We start from the raw sequence: 15,512 nt of genomic DNA on the forward strand, positions 1-15,512 counted from the left end.
ACATGCATTGGTAAAACACAGCTAACAAAAGCATTAGAAAGCTAGAGTTAAAGGTCAGGGGAATCACATCCAAGGGTCTGTCAAGGAATAACTGCAAGTGAAGCAAACCCAAAATAGCTGTGTGCTAGCTGAGAGAATGCTTCAACTCAGTTAGCGATATTTGGTTGTTTTTAAACAAGGGTACAGTTCACAGGCATGACACACCGGAACTTACACTGCTAAAAATACAGCACTGTCAAACAGCTGAAACAGCACTGTTTGTGGGGCAACACCTTGTGCCTTCCCAGTGACACTGACTGTCACTTACTGTGTTCGCCCTAGGCTAGGGGAGCCAGTTTCCTCTTGTTGTTCTTGTTTCACAGAAGGGTGAGATGGTGCCTCATCTCCCTGGCTGACACGACAGTAAACATCAGAGCCTGAACTTGACGCACTTAATTTCAGTCAGCCATTTACTAGAACGCCGTATGAACAAGAATTAAAGCTGGTCAGGCAGGCAGTGCTTTACACAATGATCTAATCAGATCTCATTAGGAGAGAATAGGAAATTTCTCTCCCTCCTCAGGCAGAATTTTACCAATCTACATTCTGAGCTAGCAATCTAGCAGCTGACAGATCTGCTGGAATTAAGAGAAAACCTGGCTATGCTGAGGTCAACGGGCATACTGCAACAGATTTTTCTAAGGCCACAATCCCACCTTAATAATAAAACCATACACAAGAGAAGTCAAATAACACCACCAATGATATTACTTCCATCTTGTCAGTGGCCTGGAGAGCTGTAACTCCATATTCATAAAGCGACTCAAGAGCCTTTGACTCAGCTAGCGTGCTATGAAAGCACAAGATAATATGCCACCTATTCTCTACATGGGAATGTTATGCAGATCCAATTCCCCTTCTGCTGTTTCAGAAAACAATGTCACATAAGACGGCTGAACCTCTCCTCTCAAACACAACACAAAACCTCAGTTGGTGTGCGAACACAAATTATCTGGGTATACAAGGTTTATGGTTTCCAAAGACTGCACCATGATGAGTCAATGCTTCCCAAGAGAGGAAAAAACCACAAAGGAAAGAGTCAAGCCTTGAACAGAAAGCTGTTTCTGCAAGCCACAACAGAAATAAAGACCATGGGATGGACCAATGAAGAGAAGCTGGCAGGTTGTCTGAGCACACACTGAAAGGCGGGAAGAAAAAGACACAGTGGATAAGTCAAGGGGGATCTCTGCATAACAAGGTAGGTGAGAGGATGAGAGCAAGGGCAACCAGTAATTCAGGAAAATCATAATCCTCTGTACTGTAAGCATCAGCTGCTGTTGCAGCTGGGACTTACTGCTCTATAAAAGATTAAGGTAGCTCAAAAGGCACAGGGATCTATATGTTTGCACAGCACCTTCTCTCACACAACATACACCAGCATGGCCCCTCCTTACCGTCTGGAGCATTTTAGAGTAATGATAACACTTTCCAATAATCACGTTTCAGAGTGTAGGGGGGGTCTATTTTCCTGCTGCTGCTTGGTGGGAGGCTACTCTGGAACCTGAAACCAAGCACATAGGGGAATAAGGCCAAAAATTCAAGTCAATGGTCTGAAACTGATCTCTGCATCACCAGATAGGAAGGGAGAAAGAAGCCACCCTGTACTGCAGCTGAGAGCCTTAGAATTAAGCAGCATGTGCTGGCTTAAAAAAAAACCCACACAAAAAAAGTAGCAGAATGCCTGGCCTGTTTCAGTGTGGGCAAACGTGAGCTGCTGGAAAGTGGTGTGAATATGTGCCTGGAATAAGCAGTGGAGGCTCACAATCAGCACTAACTTCAGCAATACAGTTAGAAATGCTGTCAGAACTGACCCCTTGGCAGCTGCACCTTAACTATGCACCTGCCAGGAGACCAGTGGCAAAATGTGAATCAGAAATGTGCTGCTGACACGGGGCAAAGGAGATGCATGCATTAGATACGCAAACAGAAGCTATGGAGCACTTGGATTTGCTGGAAAACATGCAACATATTTTATGCTATGGAAACCAAGAGAAGCAATCCCTGTTGATGCTTTGGGAAAAGGATCTAGAAAAATGCAATGATCTATGATCACCAGAGTAAGTGCAGTGGATGTTTCCTATTGCTGAAGCAAGGAGTGAAGAACGCGAGTACTGCCCATCTCTTTTGCCTCCCCCTTAATTGTTCTTTTCAGGGCAACTGTTGATATGGCTTGCTTGCACCAAGCCCTTTGAATTTTATGAAGGCTTTACAATTTCTAAATTACAAGATAAACATTTCTAAAACTGAAATGATCTATCACCTAGTGAGGGACCATTCCAGATTCTCATTCTTCGCTCTTGAAGTTCAATGTATGATTAAAGGATTGAGAACCACACCACTCAAGATCTGAGGTACAAAGCACATCTATATTTATGCCTATACAAGTCAGAGACAACACTTTTTCCTCTTCTGTTTCCCCATACCCAAAAAATCAAAGACTATATATTTATGGAAGAGAGGCGTGAAGCAGTTTAGTGAAGATTACGTAAGGCAAACAGAATAAAAGCCACAAAAATACTGAAAAAGAGGCAACATGATCACAAATAAAACTGAGCGTAGATAAGTGCTTTACAAAGTAGCATTTGTAGAAAGGAACAGTTTAAATGCTTCATATATACTGCTCCGAATTAAATACATTAATCTCAAAGAAAATGAAGTGGTTATGTAGGCAGCAGAATGTAGGTAGTCATTGAGTATGCAGGAGCATTCAGAAAATCAGAGCTATTAAGTTGTGTTTAGAAGAGGAAAGACACATTGGCACTTTGGGTAAAGTATTCAATTTTGTTCACATCACTGCAGAAAGATACCAAAGACCAGGAAAAAGTGTAAGAGAGAAATATGGAAGTGACTTCCAAAAAGCAAAAAAAAACCCACCTCAATGAAGTCCACTGAACAGAGAAACTACGGCTGTAGAGTTAGGGGCAGCAGAAAGGAAAGGTAACAAGTGCCACACAGAAATAGCTGGGCATGCTTGTTTACCCTTTCTCCAAAATACAAGAATGTTCTCCAAGGTCAGCATCTGGTAATCCACTGAGATGGAGGAGAATGGTTCTTACACCACGCAGACCCGCAGAGCAGTTTGCCTGGAGCATTCTGCAAGCAGGGTTCATGAAAAAGCGAGGCTCATTTGAACAGGTGTAATGCCTGCAACTAAAATTCAAGACTGCAATCTTCCTATTGCATCTGATGATGACCTGAAATAGGAAGACCCCTGACCTGTAGAAGTACTGGGTTATAGGCACTGAGCTATTCTGGATATACACAGGTCAAGAGAAGGAAGAAGCGTGTGTTTTCTGCTTGAATATGGAATGGATAGATTGACTCCTTCATTTCTAATCTAGAAATTTTGGTTTTAAGGGATTGAGAAGACCCAGAAAACTACAAACCAGCAGTTAGGGTTAGAACATTTGTTTCTAATTTAAAGTTCAACTAAATTTTTTTGTCCCTCCAGCATGCTATGTTTTCTAGTGATGTTTGGTGTACACATTTCATACAAGGAGCAAGGCTTCTATTAATAGAGTTTGATTCATCCTCTGGCTAAATGTTTTCTGAGGTGCTAAACACTGATGGTTTCTCTGTTGGCTTGCCTTCAGCCCGAAAGTTTCTTCTCAGAAGGAAGCAGAGCCAGCTGATGACAGAAATACGTACGATCTCAAAACAGAAAGGCAAATGGCTCCTAAATAAACTTGTTTATTTCCAGTCTCTCAGCAACAGAGCCCTGGATTTTAAAATAAAGGCAAAAAACTGTAAAGCACAGTCCATACATGGCCAAAAAAGAATATACTTAAGGAGAAAAAAAAAAAAAAAAATCTACTGGTGAGGGACGAGAAGGCCAGATTTGATGCAATGGATCAAAGACCAGCAGTACAAAAGAGTACCTGCACCCACAACTCCCAGGCACAGGAATGCATTCTCTTTGTTTAAGCTGGGCTGTGAATTTGGCACACTTAGAATCTGAATTCCCATTAGATAATAAATAATGTGAAAACAGGTACCCCACGTCTAAACCCAGAGCTTTAAATTATTTGACAGTGCCCCTTTAACTACAAAATCTCAGTCTGCTTCTAAAGGTAAAAACGTAGCTCTAAGCTCTCCAGGAAATGTCATAGCTTCATAAATTCTATGAACAAACCTTCTATTCTTGCAATTCCAGCAGGATTATTAAATCTATCAGCCACAGATGAATGTATCAATTTATCTTAATTTCTGAAAATACACTGAGCTTTTTTCAGTTAAAACTTCATTTTTCTATTGCACAATGAAAGAAAAAAGGGGGTCTTTGCAGAGATTAATTAAAGCAAATTTATCCCTCCATAAATTACCATCTCTGGACTGAAATAAAACAGTGTGTTTCAGAGAGGATAAGCAAACAGACAAATGAAGTAATCTTATTTCCTGCAGATCAAGCAGTGTGGCTGTCTGCTGTGGCTTTAGAGACACAGGGTTTGCCCAGCCACTGTCATCACTCTTGGAAACCAGCATTTTCAAAAAGGGCCAAGGAAAAGAGGCTGAATACTGCCACTGCCCCTCCTGCAGAGAAGGACACTTACACAATTTCACTACCTGCAACACAAAGAATAAATGGCTCTAACTATTAATGTAATGACACCTCCAAAGCCGGTGTCCCCCGCCCCTCCCTTCCCACTACCATTACAGAGGACAAGGGACCTCCAATATGACTTTATTACTTAGGTTTTTTTGTGAGCAAACAATAGAAGAAAATACATTGTCTTGAAAACAATGTCTTTTCTTGCATTATTTGCTGTACAGTAGTACACAGTATGTATGTATGGTAATATGGCTTGCTGAATATAGTTTGATATGCCTTTGAATTGCACAGCGGCATCAAGAATTAGGAATCTGTTTTGTGAGAGATCAGCCGTGACTTGTTTGTTGGGGAGACCGATGAGGAATTTTAGCTGCCAAAGCTAAATTGTGTGCTGTGTTAGCCTCGTGCTGAGGCCAACTAGCTTAGTTCAGTGGCATTCAGACAGCTATAAGATTATATATTCAACCTCTGAAAGAGAAACCACACGGTGGCCCAAACAGAGTTTAACATAGAAATCTTTATTCGCTCCAGGCTATGGAAAGGATTCCTACCACTGAAGAGAAGAATAGCCACCTGCCTTCAGTGGTCTGGGACATTCCAGTGGGTTTCCCAGAACGGATTTCAGAGTGCCATATTCCAAGATAACACAGGTACCAGCAGTCTTCGTGGGTCACAGTGACTTGTTACTATTAGTATGCATTTCTGGTCAGCTGGCTAACTCTTATTTTAAAGCCCTCAGCTGAACAGCTTGGTCAATCAGTAAGTGACAGAATTGTCCCCAAGCCAGGCAGATAATAATCTGAAGTCATTGCCAGCAACAGCGTTATTATTCCAATTGTTGAGGATTTCTTACAGGGCAACTAATAGTCTCAGTTCCTTGCAGCCAGGAGTCAGATGGATTGACAATAGACAGTAAGTTACTCTCATCTCTGGGAACGGAAGCTCAGGACTGAGGTACTCAACTGGGCAAACACTGAGCTGCCTGAATCCTCCTTCCCCCAAGAAGGGGAGTATTTAATCTTCTTGCCAGAGTGAGTACTAAGAAGCCTGACAGTCAGAGCGAGCTCCATGCAAGCTGACTTACCCTTGCTGGGAAGAGCACATGCACCTGAAGCTGTGACCACAGAACGGGGGGACACCCCAGCTAATCATGCTCCAAAACTGACCCTCAAAAATGACTGATCACATCAACGCTGTTTCTTCTATGTACTATCTTACTACTCCCAGCTCTTTCACCTTTAGTCACACGCAAAAGCAAGGACAAGATAGATCATTCACATTCTGCGCCTTAGAACAATTCTTACTTTTCAAAACAAAAGTAATTTCCAGAGAACATAGCTCACCTTAAAGGATATTTCATACTGCTCTCCTCCCCATATCTCCAGACCTGCATCATACCCTCCCAGCTCCCAGAACCACTTTCTATCGACTGCAAACAGTCCTCCAGCCATTACAGGAGACCTTAAGAAAAAACCAAACTCCATATTACAAACACATTCAAAGATACAGATCTCTGGCTAAACATTTAAAAAACAAAGCAAGAGCTGACAAATATTCTTTTCACCACCCAGTGTTCTGGCTGCCTTTGCTGCCCTGTCAGAGCACCAAACAGTTGTTTTTGCATTATCTACTAATTTCCCACTTGCAAATGAGGAGGACCAGACTAGGCTCCCTTCAGAACCGGTCAATGCCTCTCCCCCAAACAGGCAAAAGAGTTCACCATTAAGTGACAGGACATAACCTCTCCCAGAGGGACCCATATGCTGCGCATGTGGTGCTCTGTCTCAGTAGTAGGATCAAGTCATTGAGTTTGACCTCAACAAGTGTTTTATTGGGGTTTTTTGGAATACTGCAGAAGTATAAAGGACAGCAGAACTGTCTCAATGTTGGCAAGCACAGCAACAGCAGAATATAACTTGATCACAGATTTACTTCTGCAATACATTGCAATCATCAAAATTGCTGTAATTATTCTGCTAGGTTTTCTTCTTCCCCACCTGGGAATGACATATAAGCCACCGTTGGTTTGTTGTTTTTGGCAGAGCATTAGGGATACTAAATTATGTTTGAAAGATCTCAGTAATAAATGACCACAATAAACGTTACACATTACAGTTTTAAATGAAATGTTAACTTCTGCGGGAATTAAGGTGGCAAAAAATAGCAATGAAAAGGGGAGTGTTCACAGCTACTACACAATGCATTTCTTTTAAACCAACAAAGGAAACAGCTGCCAAAAAGCAAGTAGCTTAACACCAGCTTCTGACTTTTACTACACTGAGGTGTAAACCAACCCTGTAACAGGGTGTTATTTTGTTAGCCAGCTCTTAGCACACTGCATTTCAGTAACTTACTCAAAGGGATCACTGGGATCAAGTTTCTGTAACTCAGGAGGAATAGGGATCCTCTTGTAATACATCTCCCAGTCAAATGCACCTCGCATTGCGTCTCCAGCCTGAGTCTCATATCCAAAGTGGTCATGATCAATAACATCAATCATAGGGCAAACGATAGTCTTGCGGTTTCGTGCAATGCGATCTGAAGATTGGAGAAACATGTTAGAAAACCTGCACCAGTTGGTTCCTTTAACCATGAAATTACAGAAAAATATGAAGTTGTCCAAGAATGACATAGCTTTCTTCCCATTCGTTCTCTTTTGGGCAGATGCTCCAATTTATACCAAGTTATCTGGTATTTCTGCAATAATTGAGATATTCAAGCTAGAACTATTGAGATAAAAACACCAGGCATTCATGCTACAGTGACCATCACCCAGAAGCAGAATGGAAAGACACAGCCACACTACCACAGATACCTAAACCGCCAGGCTAAAACCAGACAATCTTGTACTTAGTGAACAGTCCTCATTTTAACAAGCGACCGGGATGTGAACTCTTTCTGCGCTGATTCAAAGCCAGGGCAATAACCCATTGTACCACCTAGCTTTAATTGCTGTGCCAGAATCTGGCAGGAAGCAATTCAGACTAATGGCATAACTATGCTCAGCAGGCTCAAGAAATGCAAGTGTACCTCCTCCCCTCAACCTTTTCTTCCAACCAAATAATACAAGACAGGATTAATTCCTGCATAAACATCTGGAACTTCTTAAATACTTTATTACTGAGACAGTCTTTTGTTGGAAGTTAACTTTCAGAGCAGAGGCGACGGATGATGTTTCAGCTTCCAATCCATGTCTAACAGAAATCCCTTCTACGCTTTAAAATTAAAGCATACTCTACATGTTCTCTTTAAATGGCATTTGAGCTAATTCTGTCCTCCCTCCCTGGGGCTCACGAAGCTGCAAATGTTTTACACTATCGCCAGATACAAACTGTAGTGAAAGCAACAGTATTACCATCCAACAATCCTGCTGACAAATCTGGCTAGTTTTTCTTAAACCTTCACTTGACTATTGTCACCACAGTTTGTTTGACAAAGTCACACCTCAGAGCTTTGACAGGTCACTTGCAATAGGGTTGTAAAGGAGTTTGGTACTGGTTAGACGCATACAGGTACCAGAAACAGAAGGCACTGTCCTTTCAATTAGTCATCCTTGAAAAGAACTGCCATTGTAAAACTGATGCCTCCTTAAAGATGAAGCTCTGCCTTGGAAAGGACTGCACATGTTCTACAAATACATACCAGCAGCTGTCATTCACAAGAAGTATTTTCCACAGGCATGCAGACTATGAAGTTAAATATAGTTATATAGGAGAAAAAAACCCCTAAAAGCTACTTAAAAACTGTATATAAAGATCTTTTCTGTATCATAAAGCCATTCCTCTCTGCAAGCTGCTGAATGACCACGTGACAGTTTACTCTTATAGCAAGCTGTAAATTATTTAGGATTTCATTTAGTGAGGAAACAGAAGAATACGATCTCTACTCTTTAATTAAGCAAAGCATATGATAGGGTTATTGTACAGTGCAGGACTCTAGAACAGAAAAAAAATATTGTGTTAAAGGCTACAAGTTGCAAACAATTCACCTGAGTCTTGTGGTTGTTTGGGGTTTCTTTGTTCTTTGTTTTTTTTTGTTTGTTTGTTTTCCCTTTTCAGACATTTCATCTTCCTTTTGTCCACTTACAGCATGAAGGGAAAGCAGCAGGTGGAAATAAAACAAATTCAACACCAACATCTGTTGCCAGCTCTTTAGCACCTCGGTTTTCAGCCATGTACAGCACCACACGCTTACCTAACAGAGGTGGCAGCCAGTTCACGTTGGCCTCGCAATGGGAATCCAAGAAGGTGATGACATCCCCTATGGCCACAGAGGCCCCCAGCATTCGAGTTCTTATCAGCCCTTCTCTCTTTTTGGTTCGGAGGATTCTTACATTTGGGAACTGGGCCATATAATCTTCCAGGCGTTTCTTCAGGTGTTCTGTATGAAAATGAGAAATTTAAACACTGTAACAATTAATTTCTTAAAAATGTGGTTCCTTCTTTACCAGAAGGAGATGTCTTTGGAATTATGTCCCGAACAGTTAACAAATGCAATAACAGGAAAAAAGAAGTAAGAATAATTTCTTTTAAATCCAGGGTTTAAACTTAACTGCTTTACCAAGACTTCTGAAGATATTTCAAAACCTTATAAGCAATAAAAAAAAAAAATAGAAGAAGACGGAGGAGTGCAGGATGAGAAAGAAAGCAGCAGAGGAAGAGGAAAAGGAATAAAAACCCAGCTGCCAGACCTCTGGGAGAAATTTATCAGAGCAGGGATTCTAGGACACTTTTGTGGAAAACCAATGTAGCTCAGAAGAGGCACAGGACAATTTACTTTCAGAAGTAAACTGCACTCAGTGCATTTAAGTTGCATTTGGTTTCTTCAAAACACACAACATGACCATCTTCTCATGCATAAATACAAAACAGCAAGAAGCCTGGTCAGACATCCCTCCAAGCCGGCAAGGCAGGCATAGCCACTGTACATATTTGGATGGCTATGTTAAATGCTTATCAGAGGAGATATTTGCATTTAAATATGGAAATATTTACACTACTGAATATGGACTGGAGCCACATCCGAATCAGCACAGACACTCGTAGTCACCACGATTAACAAGAATTCAAACAGGAGAGCTGCAGAAAAAGATTACTGAGTGATCAAAACAATAGACAGCTTGTTTAGATGTGGAAATAAAAAGCTTGGTCTACATAAAGAGTGAGGGGCACACAGCTGTCTTTACATCAAGGAGTAAAGCACCAATAAAAACCTAAAAATAGGCTAAGAGCTGACACTGGCCTAATCACTAGTGGGTTGATCTTTAGTCATCTGAAGTTTTGACTTACATGACAGCAAACCCCATCCACAGTGTGCCAGGGACTGTTCATTAATGCACCATACTATCTGCTGCCATCAGCGACTGATCAAGGAAACAAAACAAACCTTGCTAGGCAAAAGCTAGTTTGTCAAATCTAAGCAATTAACCAGTCTTAAAACCTCACACAACAAAACTGGAATAGAGGCAATCATTCAAATACAAATAACCTCGCAGGTTTATTCGCCTTGACTATAGGGAACAAATCCACTCCATTCTGTACAGCAGAGTCTTCCTTGGCTTCCAAAGCAGGCATGAAAGGCAGACAGTGTGAAAGCACCCCCAAACAGGGCACCAGGGAAGCTGGGTACTGCAATAGCTCTCTAAAAAGAGCAAAGGGGCAAATAAACTTAACTAAGTTATGAGCTCTCCCACATGGTGCTGACCCAGCAATTGTGCTTTAGGGTTTTAGCTACTGGAGGAAAAAAATGGGCAAAATCCCTATGACTAACACACATTCTGCACCTTCTCTTTGAAACAGTCATCATCTGCCTTCCTTCAAAGATCACCCAAATCAACTACTTTTGCTTTTAAGGTATTCCTAGCAAGCTCTTTACCTTTTGTCAAAGCTTGCTTTAACATTCCCCAGGATTTTTTGCTCACAAATGCATTTTAGTGTTTTGCCTGACAAGTCTAATTGTCCCACAATATCTACATAGGTTTCCCTGCTCAATAGAGCCTTTAGTACTTCTTGCTGTCTAGCACCCTTTTCCCTCATCCTTTTCAAGTCTTTTCTGAATAGATCCTCTCAAGCAACCAGAAATTTTATCCACTCAATTACAGATTTTTCAAATGAGGACATTCCATAGAGACTAGATATATTATTAGTGTAGCTGCCTTCCTCCTGAGGCAGTGGATAGACTTAAAAAGCAAAAAAAAAAAAAGAAAAAAGAAAAGAAAAAAGAAAAGAAAGCCCACCACCACTTTAACATCACAGCTCATCCCTTGCCATTGGTAGTTTATCACAAAAGATTAGTTCAGCAGAAAAGAGAAAAAACAATCCTCACTTCAAGCATAAATCAGCTATGCCCAAGACAGGAGGTACACCTTCGTTAATCTACCCAAGACAAGATAAACATGAGAGAGTTTGCCAGTGATCGTTATAAGAAAGGAGGTAACCATCACACAGCAGCTCTTGGTCCGATTCCCCTAACAGTAGCCACAGATACTACAGCACTTGCAAGATCAGACCCCACAATATTTACATTATCTAAACCAGACCTACAAAGCACTGGAAAGTCTTAAAAAAATCCGAAGCTCCAAAACAATGGAAAATATATATAGAGACCTTCTGTGACTCTTTATTTTGACAGAAACAAGAAAATGAGACTGTGAAAGATCCCAGAGGTTTGTCTTCCACCCATGTGTTGGTGATTTTACGTTTTGGCACCATACACCTTTCTGAACTGTCGTGGTTTGTTGTGCAATTTCATCTGTGGTGACACCTGAAGGCAGCCTAACCGATTCCTCCAGGGGTATGAGCATAGCACGGCTGAGCCGGCTACCAAGAAACACTAGTATGTTTTTGGATCTGGTCTCACGCAGGAAGACACACACCAGCAAGTGAACAAAATGTCACTGGACTTGGCCATATTTATAGTGATGATGATGGCTGCTCTGCTACAGACTAACTGAAGACACGTTGATTTATATCTATTAATGAACAAGCAGTTAAGAACTGAGAGATTTCCCCATTTTTATAGCGTAACAGGAGAAAAGAAGGCATTGGAGCCACAGAGTTTTCTCAGGCGAGTACTCTGCAAAGAGACAGCAGGAACTCTAAAATCCACTGACTTCCCATTCCATTCCCAAATGCCGGGTTTGGTTCTTTAGCACTTCTTTACTACATTTCCATAGTAAAAAAATACCAAAGCATTTCATGCTTGCAGCGAGTAGCCTGCTCTACGCCACATTGGTAAGAAATGTCTCACACATTAGGAATCTTCTTATGTCCCTGATGGCTGGAAGAAGCAAGGAAAAGCTACAGGTACTCCATCAGCACCCATGTATTCTCACTGATACAGGGGACACATGTACCAAGCGCTGTCCTTGTAGCCAGGAGGGATGACGCTGAGATAAGCTGTTCCCAATTGCTGCAGAAAAATCCATGCTTGAGAGTTGCATTTTATAAGGTTAAGACTTATGTATCATGAACTGCAAGTGAGCAGACTTTATTTTATCTACTTTCCCTTACTAAAGAGTCACAGACTTCCAAGCAACCTCAAAAACAACGTACAAAACACAGTGAAACAGAATTTTCAAAGACAAGGTTTTCTTATTTCCTTATCCCTGCACTATTCCTGCTCCCCAGCCTGGCCTCCACACACCCAGACGGAAAATATTTATTTCATTCTATTACAAATATTGTCACAATTAAGTCAATTTTTGCTTTTAAAAGAAAATCTCAAAAAAACAAACAAGTGACATTAACTGCTACAAAATTTTACGAGGCTTTAAAAAACATATTATGGAATCTTGTCACACTCAGTAATTTTTATTACAAGGGCAATGTTCTTTAATGAAAGTTGTTAGGTGAACTGGATGGATTCCAATGGCTGCGCCTACGCTGGGCAAAGTAATACAGCCCAAACATCTAAATGAGAGTAAGATTATCTGCAGACTAAAAACTAGGCTGGTAGCTTGCTAACAGACTTTGCAATAAATTTGATATACAGTGTATACATTAACAGTACCAGTCAAGAACTACTGCTTTCTTTATTTTGAGCTGTAAATAAAACTGTGAGAAGATAGAGGGGAAGCTTCACTAGCAGGCCTGCTTAAGTCCCAAAGCTTTCCAAAATCAGACTTTTTTTTCCTAGGTCAAACTCCTGTGGTGGTCTTACTGTACTTCTTCCTTCTGGCCTCACCATCCAAGCAGAGCTGCCCTCAGATGCCATTAGTCTGGTGACCACTTGTAGCATGGCAAGGACTTTCCAAGAGAGGAATTTCTTACGTCCAGCTGAATTTTCATTCCAGCCGCTGCATACTGCCAATCGAACAGGCATCTAAGAAAAGTTACCACTTCAAAAACAAACATATGCAGAAGCCAGAGGAGGACAGAGGAGCCCAAGGATTTATTTTATTTTTTACAACTTACAGAGGCAAATGCATGAGAAACAAGGCAACTTCGACATGGATCTGCAGGACCAGAACAGCTTAAATAGCACTGCAGTCGCAGGATCCATGGGACTGAACTGTTCAAGTCAAAGCAGAAGTTACCTCAATACATCCCCTCACGACAAGCCACGCAGCCTGTCTCCACTCAGCAGTGTCTGCGTCCTCCCAGTCTCTTTCACACCCCATTGGCTCAGCCAAGTTTTCAGAGGCTTGTGCAAAATCATTAGCAGGTTTGTAGCCTATTTTGAATTGATTTGGCTCTGACCAAAGTCATTTTCCCACAGAAATCAGTGGAAGCGATATAGCAATTCTCAAGTTTAACATGTTTTTAAATAGCGTCTTGCCTGCATGCTTTAACTTCAACAGCTATTCCCCTCAAGAGCTGCTCTGCAGTACAAAGGAACCTCATTCCCTTCAGCTCACACAGCTCAGTTTTGCAGGCAGCAGCAGGCCACTGTAGTCACAGCTCACAGATGAAGCCTCGCCTGGTTTGTGTCCTTCTCCCTCCTCCAAATCACACACCAAGACCTGAAGCTCTGTTTAGAGGTAATTGCATATGGGGTGGTTACCTTCCCCATAGACACCTACAAAACCCACTGCTACATGCAACTAGTGCATACCTCCCTCACCAAGCAAACTGGATGCATGTGCTAGGCTACTTCCCAGTAGGTTGGGTGAGTTAAAGAAAAGTAGTTGCATCAGGCCTGCTGGGAACTTGAGAGTTGGTTTTGTTTTTAAGCAGGAGATGCTGCTTAAAAGACATGGAGCTGATGACTCAGGTCATTCTCTCCTGAGATGCAAAGATGGGTGTTGTTTTGAGGAAGTCACTGGGCTCTTTCAGAGCAGACTCATGTTCTGGCGGCACTTTGGGACTCTCCGGAGCTCAGATGATTAAGACGACCTCCACCTCTGACTGCAGTGAATCATGGGCAGCTGCAACCGAGAGGTGCTCAACACACATTTGCCTTCTCTACTTTGAAGGATTCAAGTTGAACATTTTGAATAATGTGGCCATTGCTCAGGCTTTCGAGCTGTCAAGGTCATTAATTGATCCCAGGGCTGAAAAGACAGCAGATTTTTTTGGTCCCATCTCATGAAACCTTTATTTTCACAGATGTTTGAACTCAAAGGAGCTGCAAGCAAACCCTTTACTTTCACTCAGGCAAACTGTCCTCTGCAGAGGTGGATGGGGTAAGGCTTTTAGGACTTAACACAGTTTGTTTGGCATAAAGTCTTTTTATATATGGCCCTATAACATCTCTGCAGTATTTGGCAGGGAAGGGAGTGCCAACATTTGTGATCTTGGGACAGAAAAAAGTTAATTCATTTTAAGTACCAGTCAGGACTTGAAACTATGATACAGATTTATATCCAGAGAAAGAATTAGGAGGGAAGCATTTCCCCTGTCCTACTAGTGCAACGTTTCATGGTTCATGTTACTTTAGACCACATCAGCTTTGGTTTCTGAATTTTACACTGTACAGCACATCTGCAACTCTGGCGCCTTTCTTCGTATGAGTACCATCAACCCAATCCAGAATGAGCAGCACCGCAGAAATCAGAAACATTCACAGACACCTTCCCGTGTTACTCGGATGCCACTGGTGAAACCGAGTTCCCTCGGCCCTACACTATCCTGCCTCCTGCCGAAGTGCTTTGCTTCAGTTTACACACAGAAGGTCGAAGATATTATGAAGACGGGAGAGTCACTGCAGTCTGGAAATTCAGGAAACTTTCCACCTCCTGTTGAAGGGCACACGGCACAGGAGGAGAGGACTGGAGGACCGGTAGAACTCCCTTTTAAGCAGACAGAGCCGGTTTCCCTTCTCTGCAGGTTATTTTGGCTAGTTTACAACCACCAAAACCTGAAGTGCAGCTGTTCATCTGGCATTTGTTTATGGGTTATCCCAGCCTCCCATCCCTACCCTCCCACACGCAAACACGCTTGTTTAAGATTACAAATGAATCTATTCATCTTTACTTAGATACTTGGCCCTAATGTGCTGTTTAACAATTTAAGAATGAATTATACTTTTCCTGAATCTATCACAATGTGCAAGCCAGGCCTCCCTGAAATAGAAAGCTCTCCATCATTGAAATTAACTTCTCTCCCTGTTTTGGTGCAGATGAGTAATCCTTTTAAATAGCAAAATGTGCTGTTATCCAAACAGGCAGCACTTACACTAGTTTTAATTTTTTTCCCAATGTTTTCACCCTCTGATCACTGAAGTTGGTTGGAAGGATAATAAACTGATTTAATAAATTGTACTATGAACATCAGTCCCAATAATAGCAAATGGATTAAGCTGATCACAGCCTTCCAAGCTGAATCTTCCTACAAACAAAGAAGAGGCGGCCTGGGAAGGGAGAAAATTAGTATCCGTTGCATCACTGAATACAGTTCTGTGGTAGACTTAAAGGGGAGGGGGCCCAGTTTCCACTGCCCATTCTGCATCAGTGTTGGGTCTCAGCACATCTTTACAAATGAAA

At 41.7% G+C, this 15,512-nt stretch overlaps 1 protein-coding gene across 1 annotated transcript in view; it reads right to left on the reverse strand.

Annotated features, from left to right (window-relative positions):
- Positions 1-15,512, reverse strand: part of GALNT10 (polypeptide N-acetylgalactosaminyltransferase 10) — a 43,146-nt gene that overhangs the window by 8,577 nt on the left and 19,057 nt on the right. The window contains exons 5-7 of the mRNA XM_009322737.1: positions 8,783-8,968; positions 6,943-7,126; positions 5,932-6,049 (exon numbers count right to left, since the gene is read on the reverse strand). Of these exons, the coding sequence (XP_009321012.1) occupies positions 5,932-6,049; positions 6,943-7,126; positions 8,783-8,968 (488 nt within the window). The remainder of the gene's footprint in view (positions 1-5,931; positions 6,050-6,942; positions 7,127-8,782; positions 8,969-15,512) is intronic.

Source organism: Pygoscelis adeliae, unplaced genomic scaffold (genome assembly GCF_000699105.1).
Source record: "Pygoscelis adeliae isolate BGI_AS28 unplaced genomic scaffold, ASM69910v1 Scaffold34, whole genome shotgun sequence".
Classification (NCBI taxonomy): domain Eukaryota; kingdom Metazoa; phylum Chordata; class Aves; order Sphenisciformes; family Spheniscidae; genus Pygoscelis; species Pygoscelis adeliae.